This window comes from Mastigoproctus giganteus, chromosome 9, assembly GCF_048544385.1.
Source record: "Mastigoproctus giganteus isolate SK-2022 chromosome 9, ASM4854438v1, whole genome shotgun sequence".
Classification (NCBI taxonomy): Eukaryota; Metazoa; Arthropoda; class Arachnida; order Uropygi; family Thelyphonidae; genus Mastigoproctus; species Mastigoproctus giganteus.
Genome location: NC_143583.1, coordinates 61,395,458 through 61,409,464, shown reverse-complemented (window position 1 = coordinate 61,409,464; position 14,007 = coordinate 61,395,458). Strand labels below are relative to the sequence as shown.

General features: G+C 39.4%; 1 protein-coding gene across 1 annotated transcript in view; it reads left to right on the top strand.

The window, feature by feature from the left end:
• The window catches only part of LOC150080280 (uncharacterized), a 328,384-nt gene that overhangs the window by 21,193 nt on the left and 293,184 nt on the right, over positions 1 to 14,007 (top strand). The window contains exon 2 of the mRNA XM_090380675.1: positions 12,201 to 12,414. Coding sequence (XP_090236801.1) covers positions 12,201 to 12,414 — 214 coding nt within the window. The remainder of the gene's footprint in view (positions 1 to 12,200; positions 12,415 to 14,007) is intronic.

The following is a 14,007-nucleotide window of genomic DNA, read 5'->3' as shown; positions in this document are numbered from 1 at the left end:
CAAGCAAGAGAAGTAAAGATATCTTGCAGGTCATCCCATTTTGCATTCTTCTAATGCCAAACAATACTAAGTTGGGAATAGCCATGAGATAAAGGCTCCATTGGAGAAGAGAAAATTGCCAAGTTGTGATCTGAGGTGCCTAAAGGACCTCGCACTTCGACCATGTACTTAGAAGGGTTATTGTTTGTGAGAAAAAGATTAAGCGTGTTGGCTGTATGGTTAGGATTGTCAGGTATTCTTGTAGGTAAATGAAAAATCTGTGCAAGGTCATTAGTATCAAAGGGAAAACTCTGAGGAAAGTCAACGTTGCCCAAGCGTCATACTGTCACAACTTGTGTTTCAACCCTTTTTGACTCATCATCATCACCTTGAATTGAATCTAAGAGACTATATGTTTAACACTTTGCTGATTATGAATGTCTACTGCTAGTTCAGTTGTGTTCGCTTTGTAAGAGGAGAGAGACTTTTAGACACTCCCCCCCAGCAAGAATCCAACTCGTATACGCGCTCAGAATTTCGGTCATGAGTTCTGTCATGTCTGTAAAACCATGAACGAAATTCTCAGTGGTGGCCGTGAAGGGTGTAAAATACATACATTTTACTGATCATATTACCGGCACCCCTTTTCTTTTACCACGCTGTATATTTTCGGGTAGAGAAGTGTTTTCTTTGTGCGCTTGTTTTCCACCTCTGTGCAAATTGGACAGCTGTCCAAATAGGGATAAGGTACACTCCAAAATCACTCTTTTCCCCGAAACAGGGATTCTGAGAATCCGGTAGCTCGAAACTTCGCACCGGTCAAACAGAAGTACCGTCATCACGAGATGTTAAGCTTCCGTCACATATAGTGATATGGCCACTGATAGCGACCACATATGAAAGGCAGGTCAACAAATCTGACCGTTCACTCTCGTACCGTACTTTCTTCCCCCGCCCTTGGCCCCCCAATTAGGGCAAAAGGCGAACTCCCTCGCACAAACCGAGATCAGACTGCCGAAGGGTCAAGTGATAAGAAGGGAATATATACGGGTGGAAGTGAAGGTGAAGCAAGGAAGAGCCAGCGACCGTAGAGCTAAAGAAAGAATTTCAAGGCAACGGATCAAGAACGAGGGAATACCCGGAAAGAGCCTGGTCAAGGAGTGTGGATTATTTTCCCCAGATTGCTAAGTCGGAATATCATTAGCCTTTCTAATTTACAAGTATCTCTCCTCACTTAACATTTATAGGAATACAATAATCTAACATTAGTATTAGCAATGTCCTCTCTTTAAAAAATCAGTAATCTGGGTTTGTTTGCTTTTTCTTGATAAACCTTTGTGAATTGCATCATATGGAACTAAGCATTTTTAAAGCTCCCTTTTGAACTTTGGGTTGCTTTCATTCAAGAATCTGCATTCAAAAATGAGATTCTAACTTTATGCCTTCCCGTATGTTTTTTAGTGTAAAATTTGGAAGCTTAGAATTTTCATCTGCGCTATCATCCTCTGAATTGATTTGGTTTTTACCTCTGATGCCATTTCCACCAAATCCGCTTCGCCAGCCTCTTTGTCTAGCAGGAATTCTTGAACGTATTCAGTAATCATATCTTTTGTTTTTTTTTTTAGGAGCATAGGCAACTAAGGCCATGTTACTCTGTGTATATTGTCTATAAATTTTGTGTCCTGAGGTCGATTTTCTGTTTTGCTGGACAAAAACCTGAGATTCCGTGAGAAAAAAAACCATGCTACCCTCGCCTGAGCCCAACTAGCTCAACCACGTTATGAAAGAGACTTATAAAACTTCCTCCTCTCATCGATGGGATTCAAACTCAGCTCTTTTTCACCCGGTGTCAGGAGGAGGACAGTTCTATCAATTGTGCTACCAATGAGGGCTTCAGTAGTCATATCATCAAAACGTTCCCCTCCTACTGACATGGCAAGTTCTACTATCACACCGATTCCGTTTTCTGGTGACTCGACCATATTTCCTGAACGAACTGACTTCTTTGAGTGATAAAGCTATGATTTATCACTCAGTTCACAATTGCGAAACGTTTCCATGCCTCCATTACTTCAATGCCGACCGGGCTAGCTGGGTGGGTAAAGTGCCTGCCTGGCAACCCAAAGGTCGCGGGTTCGAATCCCGCCTCGGGCTTGGATCAAAGTACTGCAAAAACGTTGGGAGGTGCATTATGGCCACAGAAGCCGATGTGCCAACAACTACCATTACTTCAATAGATTCGGAATAAAATTTTTTCAAAATCCATTGTAGCGATTTTCATATGTAGCGAGTTTTAAAGGTGGATATAATGCCTTGATCTAATGACTGAATAAAAGAAGTTGTATCAACCTAGTACAACTGTGGTGGTAGGAACATAACTTCAATGTTTGGATGGCATGGTGTGCTATCCAATAGTAATAAAACATTGAAATCTAGATTTTTTCACAAGTTCAATAGCACAGAATGTAACACGGGGATTTCCCAACAGAATAAAATACAGGGATGTCTCAATATTTATTATTTATTTTTTTTACTAGCGACTTAACATGGGGGATTCAAAAGGAGTGGAAATGTTGAAAAATTACATCCAACATAATAGTACGGTTTCCCCCTTACAAAAGCCAAAAATACCCTGTTATGGGAGGTTTACTGAAATTCTCAAATCGTGTTAGACTGAAACCGTGTTATATAACTACCATGTTTGTGAGAATTGCAACAATTTATCAATTATGTTAGAGCGAAACCGTGTTGTAGAAGTACCGTGTTATATGGGGGTTGCCTGTATAGTGTGTATATTAACTAACTTGTTTTTTAGAATAAGTAGGTATGGAAAGCATTTAAAAAAAAAAAAAAAAAAAAAATGGAATGCTTCCAGTGCTGGACCAAGGTATTTCTACGCCCTGGGTAGAGAAATTTTTTGGTGCCCATTTGTTAAGGATATATATATACAGGGTGTCTCAAAAATATTGGTACAAACGTTTAGGGGAGGTTGGTAACATCTTAAAGGAATGTGAATCGCAAAGGAACCCATAACCGGAAACGTCACGGGAAAGTAGTAGCAGAGGCACAAGAAGCAGAAATGACACAAGACTGTAATTAGTGGCAAACATTTATTTGACATAATATTAACAATGGAGTACGAGATGGATGCATTTCATGATGCTACAATAGATGCTCGAAGGTTTCACTATAAGACACGATGCATGCGTGACACCGACGCAGCATGTATTGGCGGACACGGTCGAACACACCTGGAGTTTCTTTTACAGTAGCAGCAGCGCAGACGAGATCCATTTCCGTCTCCACAGGCGATTCATACACGATAGATTTGAGGGCCCCCCCCCACAGAAAGAAATCAAGGCTCAATAAATCAGGTGAGCGTGGGCCAGGCATCGGGTCCACCATGGCCAATCCATCGACGCCCAAAACATCTGTTCAAATGGTCACGAACACCCCTTCCATAATGTGCAGGCGCCCCGTCATGTTGAAACCAAATGTTGCGTCTCACATTTGCTGGAACATTGTGAAGTAACCCTGGTAGAACTTGTTCAAGAAAGATCCAATATTTAGCGGAGTTCATGCGGGATGGTAACAGGTATGGGCCGACTAAGCAGTCACCGACCATACCTGCGCACACATTTATTGCGAAGCGATGTTGTGCCGCATAGGGGCGCACACCGTGTGGGTTGTCGTGAGCCCACACATGAGCATTGTGCTGATTGAATAAGCCTTCCCGAGTGAAATAAGCACATAGGCTGGAAAATTTAAGTTTGAAACGCTTTCTTGGAGAAACCACTGCGCAAAAGCCATACATGCAGGATGATCTTGGGGGAGCAGTAACTGAACCCTTTGGAGATGAAAGGGGTGTAAGGAATCGTCATGCGAGACACGCTGTACACTGTAACGAGACACTCCTAAGGCAGAGGTAATGGCACGTGTGCTGGTAGTAGGATTATTCTGGACGGCATTCAACACACTTTCTTTCATGGCGGGAGTTCGCGTCAAACGTGGTCTGCCCGCACTACTCCTCTTACCTCTAAATGACCCATAATCGCACAAATTTTGATGCACACGGGCAAACAAACGGTGGTCCAGTACATGTCTGTCTGGGAAGCGTTCTCCATAAATTTGTTGAGTGGCTCGTCCATTCCCCTCTGCTAATCCATACACTAGGTGCATGTCTGCCAGCTCATAGTTCGTATATCGATGTATGCTCCTCATGCGGCGACTACTGCTTGAATGAGTAAACCGGAAAATTTCCCTATCACGAACTGATGAACAGCGCCATGTACCAACTTACTGCGACATTTCCGGTTATGGGTTCCTATGCAATTCACATTCCTTTAGACGTTACCTACCTCCCCTAAATGTTTGTACCAATATTTTGGAGACACCCTGTGTGTGTGTGTGTGTGTGTATATATATATATATATATATATATATATATATATATATATATATGATGTAATATAAAAGTTAGACAAGAGTAATAAAAATAAATAAATAATTTCCCTTCCCTGTTTGTTTATTTTATATTATTTTACGTTGTTTTTCGCTCTACTTTTTTGCCGTACTACTGGCTGATGTTTTTATTTTATTTTAAATATCAGATTTATTTCAATTAGCATATATATATATATATATATATACTTATTTATACATTATTACTTATTAAATTATGGTACTACTGGGAGCATAGGTTTGTAGTGACACCAACCAAACCCTAGTTATATATAAATCTAGCCCTTGTATGGATAGCCTTATATATAAAAATATAAAACTTAGATACATTTAAAAACAACAAATTGATGTAAATTTAAAGAAATTGGAGAAAGTTAGTGAACATTAATATTCTCCCTCATGGCCATACCTCTGCTACTTGCTCAGGGGCTTTGAGCAGACATATTGCCATACTAGAGGAATGTATTTTACATACCTGTTTCTGTAATCTCTATACCAGTTTTGCTAGGTTAACTTTAGGTAATTTCTTGGTGAATAATTTGGAATGATGAGGGTAAATTTTTTTTTTTTTTTTTATATGTACTTAATTTTAAATAAATATATTTCAATCTGATACATACCCGTAGGGCTTTGAATCTCCTATCACAGTTTGCTGTCATATACGTAAACCACCCTGTTTATTTAAAATTAAGTACCTATATAAAAAAAAAAAAAAATTACCCTCATTATTCCAAATTATTCACCGAGAAATTACCAGAAACAGATATGTATAATACATTCCTCTAGCATGGCTATATGTCTGCTCAAAGTCCCTGAGGAAGTAGCAGAGGTATGGCCATGAGGAAGAATGTTAATGTTCACTAACTTTTGCTAATTTTCTCCAATTTCTTTAAATTTACATTAATTTGTTGTTTTTAAATGTATCTAAGTTATATATTTTTATATATAAGGCTATCCATACCATGGCTAGATTTATATATAACTAGCAGGTTGGTTGGGGTCACTACAAATATATATAAAAACAAACCTATGCTCCCAGTAGTACCATAATTTAATAAGTAATAATGTATAAAAAAGTACGTATATAACCCAAGCATGTGTAATGCATAATTGTCACATGATAATAGCATTAATGTAGGTGCCAATACCCTCATTTACACTGTTTTTAATATTAAAATCAAATTGTCATTAGACAGAATTACAATATATATATATATATATATATTATTTTTTTTTCATTGTTGTTCTGTTTTTGGCACCCCTTAAAGAATGGAGTGCCATGATATATATTCCCTCCTATCGTGTCCAGACACGATAGGAGGGAGTATATGATGAGAGCCCTGTCGATCAAATCGGCCCTGGAAAGATTGTGCGAGGCTCAAGGGGTAGAATTTTTTTCAGCCTGGTCTGTACTTGTTAACAGGAGAGACTGCTTCTATAGCGATGGGATACACTTAAATAGAAAGGGTGCAAGAATGTTTGCTGATGCTATCGAGGCAGTGTTAGGTGGGTCAGAAAACTGCTAGATTGGGGGGATACAAGGACTAATAGATTAATAGTAGCCACTGGCAGAGGTGAAAGTGATTCTTGCACTGCTTCTGTTGGAATGAGCCGCAGCCTGGAAAATAAGATGCAGGATATTTCAGAGACTGCAGGAAATCATTGGGTTACAAATAAACACATGGGTTGTGTTAGGGTAGCTAAGAAAAAGAACAGGTGCATGTATACTTGTGTGTACACCAATGCTAGGAGTTTAGTAAATAAATTTGATCAATTTGAGGTATTGTTCAAAACATCAAAGGCAGATATTGTGGGGATTTCAGAGACGTGGTTTCACACAGATATAAGGAATGCAGAACTGGAATTTGGGGAGTACAATGTCTACAGAAAGGATAGGAAGGGAGGAGGGGTTATGCTATTAGTTAAGAAATACATAAAATCCAAGGAAGTGAAGCCAGTCGACATTGCTGGACAGTGCAGTGGCGAGTCATTTTGGTGTGACGTAAGCATTGGGAGATCAAAATTGAGAATAGGACTGTGCTATAGGCCTAATGACTCTGAAGAGTATAATAAGAAATTGTACAGGGAAATTTTTACAGGGAAATAGAGTGGGCCAGTAAATCAGAGAGTCTTATAATGGGAGATATTAATTTCCCAGATATTGACTGGAATTTGGGGGCTGGTCACTCACACACTAGCAAGGCTTTTGTGGATTTATTGGATGATTGTTTTCTACATCAGCATGTTCGGGAGGCAACTACAGGGAGTAATACTCTTGATTTGATTATCAGTAGTGATTCTTCATGCATTAAGAATCTGCAGGTAAATGAACCACTAGGTGGCAGTGATCACAGTGTGCTGAAGTGGGATTTACTCAAAGAATATTGTTGGGATATCAGAGACATGGTGTCACACACATATAAGGAATGCGGAACTGGAATTTGGGGAATACAATGTGTATAGAACGGATAGACAGGACAGGAGGGGTTATGCTATTAGTTAAGAAACACAAAGTCCAAGGAAGTGAAGCCAGTCGACATCGATGGACAGGGCAGTGTCGAGTCAGTTTGGTGTGACATAAGCATAGGGAAATCAAAATTGAGAGTAGGAGTGTGCTATAGGCCTAATGACTCTGATGAGTATAATAAGATATTGTACAGGGAAATAGAGTGGGCCAGTAAATCAGAGAGTCTTATAATGGGGGATTTTAATTTCCCAGATATTGACTGGAATTTGTGGATTGGTCACTCGCACATTAGCAAGGCTTTTGTGGATTTATTGGATGATTGTTTTCTACATCAGCATGTTCGTGAGGCAACAAGAGGGAGCAATACTCTTGATCTGATTATCAGTAGTGATTCTTCATGCATTAAGAATCTGCAGATAAATGAACCACTAGGTGGCAGTGATCACAGTGTGTTGAAGTGGGATTTACTCAAGGAGGTAACTACCATCAGAGGTAAAGGGAAGGGTTTTTGTTTTCGTAAAGGCGACTATGATGGTCTGAGACAGTATTTAAATTCTATACAGTGGGACCAACTGATGATGTTACCAACAGCAAACTCAAAATGGGAAGCATTCAAGGAACTAATCTTGGAGGCTACCAGGCTTTACATACCAACTAAGAATTATTGTTCAAGGTTTAGGCCTAAATGGTTGTCAGATGAACTAATGAGACATGTGGCAGAGAAGAAAAATGCATGGGATACATACAAATTAATGGGTGACATGGAAGCCTATGATAGATATAAGTTGGTCTGTAACCAAGTCACAAAGGAGATTAGGCAGGCAAAGGCAGACTACGAAAAATCCTTGGCAAAGGATGCAAAGAAAAACAGAAAAGAGTTCTTTACCTATTTAAACTCAAGAAGGAAAGGGATGAATCAGATTGGTCCACTGGATATTGATGTTTCGACAGTTGAGGATCCTGCTCAGGTGGCTAACAATCTAAACTAGTATTTTGCATCTACATTCACGCATGAGGAGTTATTCAGGAAGGAGAATGATGTAGGTAAAGTAAACATTGGCAGTGAGCTGGATGATTTTGTAATAACTGAGAGGAAAGTGGAGGAGAGATTGTTGAGGATAAACATAAAAAAGGCACCTGGGGTGGATGGGATCTATCCAGTTATATTAAAGGAGGCAGCAAAGGAAGTAAGCAAACCCCTAGCCATAATTATGAGAGCTTCTTTGGACTCAGGGGAGGTACCCATAGACTGGAGATGTGCAAATGTAACCCCAATTCACAAAGGAGGATCAAAGGCTGACACAAGTAATTATAGACCTGTTAGTTTAACTTCTGTTCCAGGTAAATTAATGGAGGCACTGGTTAAAGAAGCACTGCAGGATCATCTAGACAAGAATTCAGTTATAGCTCAGACGCAGCATGGTTTTGTTAAGGGCAGGTCTTGCCTGACCAATTTGATTGGATACTATGATGTAGTCACAAAAGAACTGGATGCAGGGAATAACTTTGATATTATATATTTGGATCTTAGAAAGGCTTTTGATACTGTTGCACATGGAAGACTGCTGCACAAATTGGAGCAGTGTGGCATTGGAGGCAAATTGCTGCTATGGATAAGGGGATGGTTGAGTGGCAGAAGACAGAGAGTGGTAATCAATGGACACTGCTCAACGTGGACTAATGTTATTAGTGGAGTTCCTCAGGGTTCAGTGTTGGGTCCGTTGTTGTTTTCGGTGTTTATGAATGATATTGATGATGGGATATCAAGTTTAATGTCCAAGTTTGCAGATGATACAAAGGTTGCCAGGGTTGTTAAGGACACCACTGACGCTATGCTGCTGCAACAGGATCTGGAAAGGTTGAACAGATGGGCTGAGAGGTGGCAAATGAAGTTTAACATTGACAAATGTAAAGTACTACAAATGGGAAACAGTAACCCCAGAGCAACGTATCAACTATGCGGTACTACACTGACAGTGGTGGAGAATGAAAAGGACCTGGGGGTAATTGTGCAGGCAGATATGAAGTTCTCTGAGCAGTGCAGACGAGCTGCAAGAGTAGCTCATGGTGTCTTGTCAATGTTATACAGGAATTTTTCTAGCAGGGATAAGGAGGTGATTACTCACTTGTATAAGGCAATGGTTAGGCCACATCTTGAGTACTGTATACAGGTCTGGAGGCCTCATTTCAAGAAGGATGTAGAGCTGCTGGAACGGGTACAGAAAAGGGCAACAAGATTAGTGAATGGAACAAAGGGTTGCTCTTACGAAGAAAGGCTTAAGTTTTGCAAATTACAGAGTCTGGAGACTAGGCACCGGCGAGGTGATCTGATAGAGATGTATAAGGCTTTGAATGGTTTGAGCATGCTCAATGCCAATGGGATTCTTCATCTTGCTCAGAATAATCAGCTCAGAGGGCATAAATTCAAATTGAGGAAGGACGGATTTCGGATAGATGTGCGGAAATTTGCCTTTGGCCAGCGGGTGGTTGGTTGGTGGAACCGACTTCCATCACTTGTTGTTGAAGTTGATAGCCTAAACAAATTTAAGGCTTAACTGGACAGGTATTTCGAGCGAACGGAGGGGTGAAATGGGAGTGGTGTGTTTTTTTTGTTTTTTTTGGCTGATGCTGAATAAGCTTGCTTTCTTGCATCATATGCCTCTACTAATGCTAATGCTAAAAGTAACTACCATTTGGGGTAAAGGAAAGGGTTATTGCTTTTGTAAAGGCGACTACGATGGACTGAGACAGTATTTAAATTCTATACAGTGGGACCAACTGATGATGTTACCAACAGCAAATTCAAAATGGGAAGCATTCAAAGAACTTATCTTGGAAGCTACTAGGCTTTACATACCAACTAAGAAATATTGTTCAAGGTTTAGGCCTAAGTGGATGTCAGATGAACTAATGAGACATATGGCAGAGAAGAAAAATGCATGGGAGACATACAAATTAACACGTGACACAGAAGCCTCTGATAGATACAAGTTGATCTGTAACCAAGTTACAAAGGAGGTTAGGCAGGCGAAGGCAGATTACGAGAAGTATTTGGCAAGGGATGCAAAGAAAAACAGCAAAGAGTTCTTTACTTATGTAAACTCTAGAAGGAAGGGGATGAATCAGATTGGTCCACTTGATATCGATGGGTCAAGTGTTGATGATCCTGCTCAGGTAGCTAACAAACTAAATGAATATTTTGCATCGACATTCACACATGAGGAGTTATTCAGCGAGGGAAATGTCAGAGGTGTATTCAACTCTGGTAGTAAGCTAGAGAATCTTGTAATAACTGAGAGTAAAGTGGAGGAGAAATTGTTGAATATAAATACAAGACACACGCTTCTTGATTAGACCGGGTTTCAAGCCCGTCACCACCAAATACGGAGGATGCGGAAAGGTCAGGGAATGACCACCGCATATCCCGGAGCAATATGGTCTTAGTTGCTAATGCTCCTAAAAACCAAATAACAACATAAATACAAGAAAGGCACCTGGGGTGGATGGGATCTATCCAGTTATATTAAAGGAGGCAGCAAAGGAAGTAAGCAAACCCTTAGCCATAATTATGAGAGCTTCCTTGGACTCAGGGGAAGTACCCATGGACTGGAGATGTGCAAATGTGACCCCAATTCACAAAGGAGGATCAAAGGACAGAAGTAATTATAGACCTGTTAGTTTAACTTCTGTTCCCTTAAAATTAATGGAGGCACTGGTTAAAGAAGCACTGCAGGATCATCTAGACAAGACTTAAGTTATAGCTCAGACACAGCATGGTTTTGTTAAGGGGAAGTCTTGCCTGACCAGTTTAATTGGATACTATGATGCAGTCACAAAAGAACTGGATGCAGGGAATAACTTTGGTATCATATATTTGGATCTTAGAAAGGCTTTTGATACTGTTGCACAAGACTGCTGCACAAATTGGAGCAGTGTGGCATTGGAGGCAAATTGCTGCTATGGATAAAGGGATGGTTGAGGGGGAGAAGACAGAGAGTGGTAATCAATGGACACTGCTCATCGTGGACTAATGTTATTAGTGGAGTCCCTCAGGGTTCAGTGTTGTGTCCATTATTGTTTTCTGTATTTATAAATGATATTGATGATGGTATATCAAGCTTAATGTCCATGTTTGCAAACGATATGAATGTTAGCAGGGTTGTCAAGGACACTACTGACACTATGCTACTGCAACAGGATCTGGAAAGGTTGAGCAGATGGGCTGAGAGGTGGCAAATGAAGTTTAACATTGACAAATGTAAAGTACTACATATGGGAAACAGCAACCTCAGAGCAACGTATCAACTCTGTGGTACTACACTGACAGTGGTAGAGAATGAAAGGGACCTGGGGATGGTTGTGCAGGCAGATATGAAGTTTTCTGAGCAGTGCAGACGGGCTGCAAGAGTAGCTCATGGTGTATTGTCGATGATATATAGGAATTTTTCTAGCAGGGATAAGGAGGTGATTATTCCCTTGTATAAGGCAATGGTCAGGCCACACGGTCTGGAGGCCTCATTTTAAGAAGGATGTAGAGATGCTGGAACGAGTACAGAGAAGGGCAACAAGATTAGTGAATGGAACAAAGGGGTGCTCTTACGAAGAAAGGCTTAAGTTTTGCAAATTACAGTGTCTGGGGACTAGGCACCAGCGAGATGATCTGATAGAGGTGTATAAAGCCTTGAATGGTTTGAGCATGCTCAATGCTGATGAGATTCTTCCTCTTGCTCAGAATAATCACCTGAGAATGCATAAATTCAAATTGAGGAAAGACAGATGTGTAGGATAGACGTGAGGAAATTTGCCTTTAGCTAGCGGGTGGTTGGTTGGTGGAATAGACTTCCATCCCTTGTCGTGGAAATTGATAGCCTAAATAAGTTTAAGGCTCAGCTGGACAGGTATTTCGAACGAACAGAGGGGTGAAATGGAAGTGGTTATTTTTTATTTATTTATTTTTTTTTTTTTTGGCTGATGCTGCATAAGCTTGCTTTCTTGCATCAAATGCCTCTACTAATGCTAATGGTACCCCAGGCAAGGACTCTGCTAGTTCGGACCTTAATCCAGCCCTGAATGCATGATATCACACATCTGATAAGATGTATTTCCCAAACCACATAGCCATTACCCAGCAAATTTACTGTCATCGGAGCTGAAACTTAATTAAGCACATCAAATTGGAGGACTTCAAGAATTGGTTCTACAAATCACTGAACTTTGAATCATATTATATAATGTTCTTTGTGTTATCATTTTAAAAAAATGACTATATTATTATGTTTTCATTACAAATTAGGAAATGCCTTTAAGTAGTGAAAATAACATTGGACAAAGAGAATTTAAAAATGAATCCAGGAACCTCAATTTAGCTGCTTGTGGTGCTCCTGTATCATCTCAGATTTCAGAAGAAAATTTTGAGCTTCCAGGTAGATATACAACTTTGTCAAATCGGCATCCCGGTATTTCCTCATCTTTATATCAAGAAGAATGGTCGTTTGACATTGACAGAGGTAATAATAAGTAACATACATATGCATGTTTTTTATTCAGAATATCTTTATAAAAATGACTTAAATTTGTATTCATTAGTATCAGGAAGTTTCACAAAATGTTCTATATATTTTTTTTTTATTTTTTTATTTGATTGTTCACATATACATAGAAAATTTGTGTTTGAAAAGGGAGTTCTACAGCTGAAATTAGGTTGAAAAGCACTGATTTATACTGTATAATATTAATAAATATTTTTCTTGTTTATAACAACAGAATTGAAGTTCTTTTGAAATTTAGAAATATTTTAATAAGTTAATAAAATACACTTTTCCACATGAAAATTTGTTTATTCAAATGTTACATAAAGGAGTTAACAGACACATGATCCTTGGATAGTTCCAGTAGTAAAACTAATATGGTGAAATTTCTGAATTCACTTTTGGAATTTTGTGATTATGCTGGGATGGGTGCCTCGAAGTTGAAGGATGCATTAACTGCAACACTTACAAGTTAAAATGAAAATGTTTCATTCTTATTTGTAATGTGTAAGTATTAGCATTAGCAGTAGTAGAGACATATGATGCAAGAAAGCAAGCTTCTACAGCATCAGTGAAAAAAAAACAAAAAAAAAAACTTCCCGTTTCACCCATCCAATCACTCCATATGTTTGTCTAGTTCTCTCTTGAATTTATTCTTGATCAACACCGAACCCTGGGGAGCTCCACTAATAACATTATTCCACGAAGAGCAGTGTCCATTGATTACTGCTCTCTGTTTTCTCCCATTCAACCATCCTTTTATCCATTGTAGCAACTTGTCCTTGATGCCATACTGCTCCAATTTGTACAGTATCCATTTGCAACAGTATCAAAAGCTTTCCTAAAGTCCAACTATATGATATCAAAATTATTTTTTTGTATTTATTTGTTAGTATTCAATCAAATTGCTCAGACAAGACTTCCCTTAACAAACCATGCTGCATCTGAACTATAACTGCTGTCCTGTCTAGATCAGTGCTTCTCAAACTATCTGTTCTGAAGGACCAGTTTCTTTTATTTCCAATCTGTTGCGGACTGATACTTTTGTAAAGTACAAATTGTCACAGACTGATAACAAACAGTCCGTTGACCGGCACCAGTCCACGGACCACACTTTGAGTAACACTGGTCTAGATGATCCTGCAATGCTTCTTTAACTAGTGATTCCATTATATTCCCTGGAACAGAAGTTAAACTAATATGTCTATAACAACCGTATCATCCCTTGATCCTCCTTTGTGAATTAGGGATACAATTTACCCCAGGGGCTCACATCTTGTGAGTATAGGCTTGGCACACCCAGGGTCCTCAGCTGGATATCCACATCTCCTTTTCTGTGATTCCCTTCTACTTCTCTCTCTCTCTCTCTCAGGGTAACTCAGAAATTTTTTTTGGCTGGTGCAGCATAAGCCTTAGGCTTCCTTGCACCATATAGCTAATAATAATAATAATAACTGGACTACCAGCCTGATGGACCCGGGTTCGAGTACCGTCTTGGCAGAAGCAAACGAAGCTCCATCACGCTGGGAGACCGGTATAATAATAGTAATAAATTAGAATAATAACAATAAA